This window comes from Nannobrachium achirus, assembly GCF_963921795.1.
Source record: "Nannobrachium achirus genome assembly, chromosome: 11".
In the NCBI taxonomy this organism is placed as follows: Eukaryota; Metazoa; Chordata; class Actinopteri; order Myctophiformes; family Myctophidae; genus Nannobrachium; species Nannobrachium achirus.
This window is the reverse complement of record NC_137820.1, coordinates 11,925,665-11,938,164: the sequence shown is the minus strand read 5'-3', so window position 1 is coordinate 11,938,164 and position 12,500 is coordinate 11,925,665. Positions and strand designations below refer to the sequence as shown.

The 12,500-nt window shown below is 43.2% G+C and overlaps 1 protein-coding gene across 1 annotated transcript in view; it reads left to right on the top strand.

The window, feature by feature from the left end:
• znf423 (zinc finger protein 423) overlaps window positions 1–12,500 on the top strand; it is a gene marked incomplete at its 5' end in the record, with an annotated part of 246,441 nt that overhangs the window by 78,611 nt on the left and 155,330 nt on the right. Inside the window, one exon of the mRNA XM_080737309.1 lies at window positions 9,011–9,199. Coding sequence (XP_080593435.1) covers window positions 9,011–9,199 — 189 coding nt within the window. The remainder of the gene's footprint in view (window positions 1–9,010; window positions 9,200–12,500) is intronic.

Genomic DNA, 12,500 nt, shown 5'->3' with positions numbered 1-12,500 from the left:
ACACGGACTGGACGGACTCGGACTGCATCTGCAGGAATAAGCAGATACAACGAGCAATGCTGATGCGCTAATAGGGTTTATGCACAGCAGCCGTTGTTGGGCCCCTTCCACACTTCCTTTACAGGTGTTACCAATGATACTGATTGAGGCTCTGTTCCATTCTGTTCAAACAGAGTCAGGGTGCTTATATTTTGCATGTTGGCTCACTGGAAACATTCCAAACCAATGGTTCTCAAAGTGTCCTTGAGGGGGTTCCAAATGGCACCTTATGGCTCTGTAACTCTGAGAGTGTACAAATGGAACCAAATTCAATTCAACACTCGGACCCTACTGTAGCTTCCCTATTCATGGGCATGACATTCTGCGAAAATATCCGATCTACAAGCTAGATTGACTATTTTGATGAAGAGATTTGGTTTAGTGGAGCGACTTGGGGAGACCTCGGTCAATGAAGTATTTACTATAGTCAATATGTTCTATGTATTTGCTGGTGGTCAGGAGGAGTTCTGGAGGCCAGCAATATGTTGGACCATACTTTGTTCCAGGTCCATTGCTGTGACTAAATGTTGTCGTTAAGCAGCATTAGCCAAGACCTTTTTTAGGCGCTAGAATTGTATATGTTGCCTGGTAACCTCGGCTCATTCAGCACTCTATCAGGAAGTGTAAGACGCTATTGGGGCCTCGAGTGGCTTGACTGGCACTACCCCAACACTGCCAGCTGGGTGCTGGTGAGATGAACAAGAACTGAAGACAGAGAGGGGGGGGGGGGGAGCAAGAGAAGCTTTTTTTGTTGTTTTTTTAACTTCTTCCTCTGTCTTGGCACGGTTGTTTTTGCCCCTAATGTTCCTTATTAGTTGAGGCACTTGCTGCGTTGATGATACCTGAATGAGAAATGATTTGACTGGTGGTTGTTGTCATCTTTTTTTTGGGGAGGGGGTGTGGAGAATGTCTGCTGAGCGTAGAGTTTTGTCTCAGTGGCTGTTATTCGGCAGGGGACTGTCTTGTGTGTGGGCTCTATTGGGTTATTCTCACAATGTTGGTGTGAGGTAAAATAATTTGAGCTGGAGGGGGCTGCAATTAGAGGGGAAGCGGGAAGGCTAGAAGTAAAGCATGGCAGGTAGAAAAACTTCCCCTTCCCTCCCGTCCCTCCCTCTCCCATCGCTACATTTTAATTCTTCTTTTCCCAAGAAGTGTACATTGTTCTGATAATGTTTTCTCCCTCTTCTCTGCTGTCATTGTTTTCTTAAAGGCCCGCTGACGCATTCCCACAATGACATCATAAAAAATATTAACTCATAATTTAAGATGACTTTTTTAGGTGACAGTACTCTTCTCTTCTCTTCTCTTCTCTTCTCTTCTCTTCTCTTCTCTTCTCTTCTCCTCTCCTCTCTTCTCCTCTCCTCTCCTCTCCTCTCCTCTCCTCTCCTCTCCTCTCCTCTCCTCTCCTCTCCTCTCCTCCGTCTCTGGAGTCAGTCTTATTGGAGCCTCAGCGTTTATAATGTGATAATAAGGTGTGAAAATGGAGACACAATGGAGAATAGAGGATTGGCCCGACACAGTCTTCCACTGGTCCCCCCCTCATGCACTGCCTCTCATGCCACCAGGACGCACATGCACACGCTTAGACACCGACAAACTTAAACATGCACACGCTCGCGCGCACACACACACACACACACACACACACACACACACACACACACACACTAGGGATGGGACGCTAAGCGTTATTATCGTTTATCGTGATATAAAACACTCACGATAATCGTATCGTGGAGATTTCATTTATCGTGATATCGTCCTCCGTCATGCACTGGGATCAATTCACCTTTTATTTGCAGAGCTGCATATCCGGTACCAGAAAAAAAACTCTAGAATTGGTAAAAGGTACTTATAATATACATACTTGATACAGTCTTTTTTCACTCTCTATCAAAAGTTTTTGCCAAAAAAGTTGCCGATCTACAAGCTCACAACGCTATTTTTGCCAAATGTTCCGCCCCGGGATAATGGATTTTGATTATCGTGATAATATATAAATCAGGATTTCTTTTGTCACAATAATCGTGATATGACATTTTCATATCCTCACATCCCTAACACACACACACACACACACACACACACACACACACACACACACACACACACACACACACACACACACACACACACACACACACACACACAAAAGCCGTCTGGGAATGGGAAGGTTGCCGGTTGGATGCTCGGCTACTTCAGGTTGCATGTTGATGTGTCCCTGAGTAAGACAATTAAAGCCCTAAATGCTCCCCAGGTGCTGTTAAAAATAGTTCCTCCTGCTCCTAATAGTTAACCCATTTAGAACGGGTACACATTTTCTGTATCATTATTTTATGCTTTAACTATTGAAAAATAGCAGATATACAAGCTCACAGCGCGGCACCAAGTGCAGCGCTGCGAGCTTGTAGATCAGCAATCTGGCTATAGCCATTGTCAAAGAAAAGGCCCTTTTCACTTCAGCTGGAGCTCAGTTAGTCTGTTCTTGAGAGACTACTATGTCAGTGGTTCTCAAACCTTTTCATGTGAAGGACCCCCAAAATGATATTTATTTGGCCACGGACCCCCATCTCAAAATATCTAGTTCCAGGGACCACCCAGAAGCAAAATTTGAGTTACAAACGTTCGCTTTGAAAATACATTATATTCAAAGATTTGCACACATTTTCACGACTTTTTCAAAAATAGCAGATCTACAAGCTCGCAGCGCGGCACTCGGTGCCGCGCTGTGAGCTTGTATATCTGCTATTTTTCACTGGTTAAAGCATTCAATAATTCTAGGCCTAAATGGGTTTTAAACACAGAGGATGCATTCCAGCTATATGCTAAATGTACTGTACTTGACAAATGCCCCAATAACAACAACAACACCACACACGCACCAGTGTACTGTTGCACATATCCAAACACACAAAAAAACTAAACGCAAAAAAAAGAAAAAGAAAGCAGGTAAAAGTACAAATTGTGCCTGTGAGATAAAGGCCTCTCGAGGGGCTTTACAAAAATACCTCACCTCAAAAGAAGAAAGCTTTAAGCTGACAAAGACAAAGCTGAATGGGGATAATGGAAACTACACAGGACAATAACATTCAACAAGGAAGATAATGTTATGCCAGAAAGAAAATAAATGCATAAATCACCAAGTAAAAGGAAAAGTAGAAGGGATTAAAATAGCTCTGATGCATGTAATGAAATCAAAGGGAAGCGAAGCAGCGCGTGGTGGTGAATTTCCAGTGTGTGTGTGTCTGTGTGCGTTAGTGGTGGAAAAGGTGCTCACAGTTCTTACTTAAAAGTAAAAGTATCAATACTGCAATGTAGAAATAATGTTAAAAGTAAAAGTTCGGAATAGGAATTCTACACAAGTGAAAGTACAAAAGTATTCGTATCAAAATGTACTTAAAGTACCAAAGGTAAAAGTACTCATTATGCGACATGTCCCATTTCAAATTTTCAAATTCATAACCATCTTAAAAAAAAAGAAAAAAGAAAAAAAAAAGCTCACAATGCGTCGCATCGAGTCGTAAATGGCTGAAATGTATGTAGAGTTGAAGTGGTTAACGTAGGTTTTGTAATAATAATCAAAATCTACAAATTAACTAGTAACTAAAGTTTTAAATAAATGTAGCGTAGAGTAAAAGTACAACATTCGCCTCTGGGATGTAGTGGAGTAGTGCAAGTACCGAAAATTGGAAGTACTCCAGTAAAGTACAAATAACGAAACATTTTACTTAAGTACAGTACTTGAGTAAATGTACTTGGTTACACCACTGGTTTAGTGCGTGTATCCCCCAAACTGTGGAATAAACTCCCTGTCGCACAGACTCGCTCCCTAGCTTCCGCCATGGACTGAAGACTCACGTCTTCAGACCCCACCTAAGCCCATAGCACTTACCGTAGCACTTGCCTACCTCAACGACCATACATGAAAGCTAGATAAGCATTTTTGGGGGTTTTATATAAAGCTTTTTTACTGACTAGGTGCTCGGTCTGCCTACGTTATTTTGTCTAGATTGATATTTCTATGCATTTGATGTATTGATGTTGAAGTATATGTATTACCTTACTTATTGTATTGATGTTTTACCTTGCTTGTTGTATTTATTAGGGGTGTAACGATACATTTTAATAGCGATACGATACGTATCACGATACATGGACGATATTGGTTCATTCATGGCGATACGATTTGATTCAATCATTTAAAATCGATATAGTAACTATTTAGCAAAGAAATTAAATCTGTGTAAAACGTGTCAAAAATCTATTATTATCTATCTATAAATGCGACAAATCTCTGTCTGTTTGTTTGTAATCCGCGTATCTCGAGAACCGTTCGTCCCACCGGCTTCAGATTCGGCACGCGCGTTCCCCGCCACCGCACGGAGTGCAGTGCCGGGCCTCGACCCGACCCGACTCGCGGTTCGGAATCTCCTTATGCGGAGAGATACAGAGATATCCATATATGGGCATACAATGCCATGGTTACGTATTCTGATGTTCCTATGCATAGATCTCCAGATACAGAGATGTCCATATATGGGGTTCGGAATCTCCTTATGCGGAGTGATACAGAGATGACACCACATGAGTCAACAAAAAATGCCATGGTTACGTATTCTGATGTTCCTATGCATAGATCTCCAGATACAGAGATGTCCATATATGGGCATACAAGCGAAACGTTCGGAATCTCCTTATGCGGAGAGATACAGAGATATCCATATATGGCATACAACCCATAGCGAAACGTTCGGAATCTCCTTATGCGGAGAGATACAGAGATATCCATATATGGGCATACAACACATGAGTCAACAAAAAATGCCATGGTTACGTATTCTGATGTTCCTATGCATAGATCTCCTATGCATAGATCTCCAGATACAGAGATGTCCATATAGCCATGGTTACGTATTCTGATGTTCCTATGCATAGATCTCCAGATACAGAGATGTCCATATATGGGGTTCGGAATCTCCTTATGCGGAGAGATACAGAGATGACACCACATGAGTCAACAAAAAATGCCATGGTTACGTATTCTGATGTTCCTATGCATAGATCTCCAGATACAGAGATGTCCATATATGGGCATACAAGCGAAACGTTCGGAATCTCCTTATGCGGAGAGATACAGAGATATCCATATATGGCATACAACCCATAGCGAAACGTTCGGAATCTCCTTATGCGGAGAGATACAGAGATATCCATATATGGGCATACAACACATGAGTCAACAAAAAATGCCATGGTTACGTATTCTGATGTTCCTATGCATAGATCTCCTATGCATAGATCTCCAGATACAGAGATGTCCATATATGGGCATACAAGCGAAACGTTCGGAATCTCCTTATGCGGAGAGATACAGAGATATCCATATATGGGCATACAACACATGAGTCAACAAAAAATGCCATGGTTACGTATTCTGATGTTCCTATGCATAGATCTCCATAGCGAAACGTTCGGAATCTCCTTATGCGGAGAGATACAGAGATATCCATATATGGGCATACAATGCCATGGTTACGTATTCTGATGTTCCTATGCATAGATCTCCAGATACAGAGATGTCCATATATGGGCATACAAGCGAAACGTTCGGAATCTCCTTATGCGGAGAGATACAGAGATATCCATATATGGGCATACAACACATGAGTCAACAAAAAATGCCATGGTTACGTATTCTGATGTTCCTATGGATAGATCAGAGCAGGGATCTCCAAATATGGGCTTAAACAGGTGACATCACAGACAGTGATGTCAGTTACTCAGAGCAGGGATCTCCATATATGGGCATAAAAGGGATTCTGTTAGGATCTCCATATATGGGCATAAAAGGAATTGTATCCCAGATGATGCCCTGTTAGGAGAACCACACTAACACAATCCAAGCCAAGACAGATGGCTTTTCGCCCTTAGGCGTCTTATCTATCTATAAATGCGACAAATCTCTGTCTGTTTGTTTGTAATCCGCGTATCTCGAGAACCGTTCGTCCCACCGGCTTCGGATTCGGCACGCGCGTTCCCCGCCGCCGCGCGGAGTGCAGTGCCGGGCCTCGACCCGACCCGACTCGCGGTTTTCCGAAACCGGCGCGAAACGTTCGGAATCTCCTTATGCGGAGCTGATTGTTGACATCAGGCTGTTCCGGAGGAAATCGGCGCAAGCGCTGAGTCATTGTGACATCACTTCATAAAAGGCTCTGACATCACGTACGCCACATGAGTCAACACAAAATCTCTGTGAATGTATATGTATGTATGTAATCCGCGTATCTCGAGAACCCTTCTTCCCACCGGCACGCGCGTTCTCCAGATATGGGCATAAAGTCTGACATCAGAGTTTTCTGCAACTTCATATATGGGCATAAGTGGACAAAGACAAACAGATGGTCAAAACGTGTCCTATGACAACAGGTATATTGGGGTTTGCATTAAAGGGTGGGGCATTCATGGGGTTTGCATTAAAGGGTGGGGCATTCATTCCCTATTTCAAATTCGGCACGTGCGTTCCCCACCGCAGCAGGTAGTGCAGTGCTCGGCCTCGACCCGACCCGACCCGATACACGATTTTCTGGAACCAGCACAAAAGGTTCGGATTCTGATGTCTGACATCAGGATTTTCCGGAACTGGCACTGTGTCTGCATAGATCTCCATATATGGGCATAAAATGGATGCAGACAGACAAATACAGATATCTCCATATATGGGCATAAATGGACACAGGCAAACAGATGGTCAAAGATCTCCATATATGGGCATAAAGTGGACGCAGACAGACAGATACAGATATCTCCATATATGGGCATAAATGGACACAGGCAAACAGATGGTCAAAACGGGTCCTATGACAACAGGTATAATGGGGTTTGCATTAAGTTTGTCTCCTCCTCCATCTGTTTGTCTGTGTCCCTTTATTCCCATTATGGAGATCTCTGTATCTGTCTGTGCCACCGACTGTGTTGCAGACACAGTGCCGGTTCCCCCTTTAATGCAAACCCCATTATACCTGTTGTCATAGGACCCGTTTTGACCATCTGTTTGAAAAAGCGACAGAAATCTCATATATGGGCATAAAATGGACGCAGATAAACAGATATCTCCATATATGGCATATATGGGCATACAATGGATGCAGAATCACAAAGATCTCCATATACGGGCATAAAAGGGACACAGACAGACAGATACAGAGATCTCCATATATGAGATTTCTGTCGCTTTTTCAAACAGATACAGAACCAGCACGAAAGGTTCGGATTCTGATGTCTGACATCAGGATTTTCCGGAACTGGCACTGTGTCTGCATAGATCTCCATATATGGGCATAAAATGGATGCAGACAGACAAATACAGATATCTCCATATATGGGCATAAATGGACACAGGCAAACATATGGTCAAAGATCTCCATATATGGGCATAAAGTGGACGCAGACAGACAGATACAGATATCTCCATATATGGGCATAAATGGACACAGGCAAACAGATGGTCAAAACGGGTCCTATGACAACAGGTATAATGGGGTTTGCATTAAGTTTGTCTCCTCCTCCATCTGTTTGTCTGTGTCCCTTTATTCCCATTATGGAGATCTCTGTATCTGTCTGTGCCACCGACTGTGTTGCAGACACAGTGCCGGTTCCCCCTTTAATGCAAACCCCATTATACCTGTTGTCATAGGACCCGTTTTGACCATCTGTTTGAAAAAGCGACAGAAATCTCATATATGGGCATAAAATGGACGCAGATAAACAGATATCTCCATATATGGCATATATGGGCATACAATGGATGCAGAATCACAAAGATCTCCATATACGGGCATAAAAGGGACACAGACAGACAGATACAGAGATCTCCATATATGGGCATAAAATGGACGCAGATAGACAGATATCTCCATATATGGGCATATATGGGCATAAAATGGACCCAGAACTATAACTGCAGTGATCTCCATATATGGACATAAAATGGACACCGACAGACAGACAGATACAGATATCTCCATATATGGGCATAAATGGACACAGGCAGACAAATGGTCAAAACGGGTCCTATGAAAACAGGTATAATGGGGTTTGCATTAAAGGGCGGGGCATTCATTCCCTATTTACATTGTTCCGAGTTGGCCAGGTCGCCGACTAGACGCTGGGCCGCCCGAAGGGCGGCCCAGCTTCTAGTGGATATAAATAAGTAAACGCTGTGATTCTCTAGCAAATGCATGGACATTATATTTCAACACATATGGACAAACCCACACCTTGACATGAACACAGAGATTACACACATTTATCAATAGACCAAGAGTAACTATATGGAATGGAAAAGTAATTAGACCCCTCTTTTTTCCCTCTTAAAATTGCTAAATACAAGGCACAAATACTTTGTTTCCATACAATTGATTATTTGTATTGCAAAAGATTCGATACCGATTATCTGCATTTTAAAACGATACGATACGATACAAAGCCGAAACGGTACGATATTTTGCTTTTGCAAACGATGTAGTAGATCATTGCAAATCAAAATAGATTTTTCGATGTAGTTACTATATCGTTACACCCCTAGTATTTATGTATTACCTTGCTTATTGTAAGTCGGTCTGGACTCCATCCATCCATCCATCTTCAACCGCTTATCCGGAATCGGGTCGTGGGGGTAACAGTTCCAACTGAGACTTCCAGATTTCCTTATCCTGAGCAACTTCCTCCACTCCCTCTGGGAGTATACCGAGGCGTTCCCAGGCCAGTTTGGAGATATAATCCTTCCATATGGTCTTTGGTCTGCCACGGGGTCTCCTCCCAGTGGGACGTACATCGAGGACCTTCCTAGGAAGGCGCTCGGGGGGCATCCGTACTAGATGCCTGAACCACCTAAGCTGACTCCTTTCCAAGTGAAGGAGCAGCGGTTCTACTCAAGTCTGCTAAATGCCTAAATTGTAAATTGTGTCCTCAGATGTCCCGGCGGGAGACCGAGAGACGGACTCCAAAGAAGGCCAGGGTCTGGAGGACGGTGACCATGACGACCACGAGGACCGCGACGACGACCTGGACGACGAGTCCATCTTCACCTGTGACAACTGTCAGCAGGACTTTGACTGTCTGGCCGAGCTCACGGAGCACAGGACCAACCACTGCCCTGCCGGTAGGACTGTCTGTTCATACCACCACTTACATTACATACCCTATGTACGTGTGTGTGTGTGTGTGTGTGTGTGTGTGTGTGTGTGTGTGTGTGTGTGTGTGTGTGTGTGTGTGTGTGTGTGTGTGTGTGTGTGTGTGTGTGTGTGTGTGTGTGTGTGTGTGTGTGTGTGTGTGTGTGTGTGTGTGTGTGTGTGTGTGTGGTCATATGATCCCTCACCGTGGTTCTCAAACCTTTTCCTTGTCGAGGACCCTTTTTGGCAACATTTATATTTTTATCAAAAAAGAGTTCAAATAAATAGTTTTCATGTTCTTTTTTCACCTTAATAACCATTGGATCCTATTGTTTAGTATTACAATGCCATTGGCCACAATATTTGAGGCCGACATTCACCCAACTTCAAAATCTCTGGAGTCCAGAGTCTGGACGAACACCATCTCACTTTTTCACTGAAGCTATTCCTCACAAAAACATCAGTAAAATGCCTGTAATAATGTTTTTGGTGATCATTAGAATGTCTAGAACATGTACATATGTTATTATTGTGAAAAAAATATCCCCAAAATGAAAATTAGAGCATGAGGCGAGGCGTTGTGAGCTTGTCGATCGGCTATTTTTGGCTAAAGTTCTCAGAATATGGACACTAGAGTTCAAGTGGTTTTGGAGGAACCCCTGCAGTATTGTGTAGGCCCTTTCCTACTGCACACTTTTAAGTAGCAGCTGCTTTTATAAGAGCCAAGAGTTCAAGGAAGACATCAAGGTGAAATGCACGAGGAGGTTGCTTCAGACGCTCGCCTCATAGCCAAGGAACGATTCTGATAGGACGCCACGGCTTGCCCACTTAACGACGAACCAATCCTATTGGCCCCTGGGTGCTTTGTTCCCTCCCCTGCCTCTGCTCACCTATAGCTTTTGAATTCACTTATGCCCACGTGGTCCTCGGGGACATACTTGGACTCATGCACACACGGTCGCACGCACACCTACATACACACACACACACACGCGCGTGCGCATGCACAAACCTGCGCACACGCACGCATGCACTCACTCACACACACACACACACACACACACACACACACACACACACACACACACACGCTCAAACACTATCACACAATAGCCGTTATTAGTAGCAGTGTAATTAATGGAAGAGCTGAAAGGAACGCGGCAGGGGCATCTGGTTCCTACAGATTAATCCAAACGCTCTCTCTTAACGAGCCAACACGCGTCTGCGCACGCACGTGCAGCGCGCACGCACGCACACACACACACACACACACACACACACACACACACACACACACACACACACACACACACACACACACACACTATGCAACTGCACAGCACACAACAGCCTCTTGGCTTTTGTGTTTACTTTTGATAGGGGGTCAGAGGGAGGGAGAACAGAGATGTTGTGTGTGGTGGGTGTAGATGTTAAGGCCCCACCTGAGGATCCTCTTATGCTCCTGCTGGCCTGGGATTGAATCCCACCAGAACCATCACTCATTTTGTCTCCTATATAGACCCACTTCCTGAGCGCCGTCGACCATTGCCGTGGTGTAAGCCGCAGCCAGTGGTGGAGTAGAAGTCAAATTATTGAAAATGGGAAATAATCAAGTATAGTACAAATACTCCAAATTGTTAGGGATGTGCCGAATAAAAAAATCTTGGCCGAAACCGAATACCGAATAGTGGAAACATTTCACCGAAAACCGAATACCGAATAGCCGAATATTATTAATATATATTATGCGCATAATGTATTTTTATTACCATTTTTGTACCATTTGTTGTAAAGCTACCTTATTATGGCAAACGTGATTATGTCAAAACCATACAAAACTATATTATCAGGGCTCAAAATTAACTTTTTGATTACATGATTTGAACATGCCATATCACATTATGTCATTATCAGCCCTACATTTATCATTGAACTTATTCTTTATGCCCAAATGATTGTATATTGTTTTTTTAGCAGTTATAGAAATATTAGAACTTGATATACATCTCACATCACACACACACACACACACACACACACACACACACACACACACACACACACACACACACACACACACACACACACACACAGTGTGTGTCTCCATCTCTCTCTGGAAGAGGTTGAACATGAACTCTGCAGCCAAACCGAGACGATCGCTGACAAACACTCTGACAAGCTTCACACAACTAACACCAGTGACAGAGACATCCTTATGCATTGTTGTTGTTAGCCCTTAGCACTGATTAGTGCTATGCTCTGTAGCAACAAAGAATTGACAAACAGCACTCTACTAACTGCTATCTTTGTCAATCAAAATCGCGGAGGCTCTGCTCCTGCTCAATGAACACTTTAACGAGCTTGACGGAGGCACGCTGCCTGGCACGGAGCTAAGCTTACACAACGAGCGACAGGTCGCAATTACATACATAGGCTACACTCGTTAGCCGGCAGCTGCGCAGACTAGTGAAGTGAAGTGAATGCGAGACGGAGTGAGTGAGTGAGGGAGGGGGGAGAGAGAGAGAATGTTTACTGATGCTGCGGCTGCTTTTTGAGAGATTATACTGGACCCCTGTTCTTCACACTATTCGGTGCTATACTATTCGGTTTTAAAAACTATACGGCTGAAAACCGAAAATGCATTTTTAGCCATTTTCGGCCGAAAGTTTTCGGTGCCGAATATTCGGCCTCATCCCTACAAATTGTACTTAAGTAAATGTAGGCTACAAGTTAAAATCACACACTGGAAGAGGAGCCAGTCGATGCACTTATAGACCAAGCAAAGACTTTTCAAAATCCTTAAAATGATCAAAGCTTAAAAATGTATATTAGTTCACGTTCGCCGCTCAGTAGCGCTATCTATCGTCTAGTGAAAAACACTATCTTGGGAGAGTTATTATTATGTCGCGCGTACCTGTGTATGGGGGGGGGGGGGGGGGAGGCATGAACGAAAGCGTGAACGTAACAGCTTCAGGAAGTGAACGAGTTTGTTCGAGTTTTAATCCACTACATTTATTTGAAAACTTTAGTTACTATTTACTTTGCAGATATAAATTATACTATTATAAAACATACATAAACCACTTTAGCCATATTTTATACCATGGCTGTTTGAAAATAGCCAATCTACAAGCAAGTTGTGAGCTTTTAGATCTGCTATTTTCAAACATTTTGTACTTTTACTTTTGGTACTTTAAGTACATTTTTGGTCCCGACACTTTCATACTTTTACCCAAGTACATTTTGAATTCTGGACTTTTACTTGTAACGGAGTACATCTACAGTGCAGTA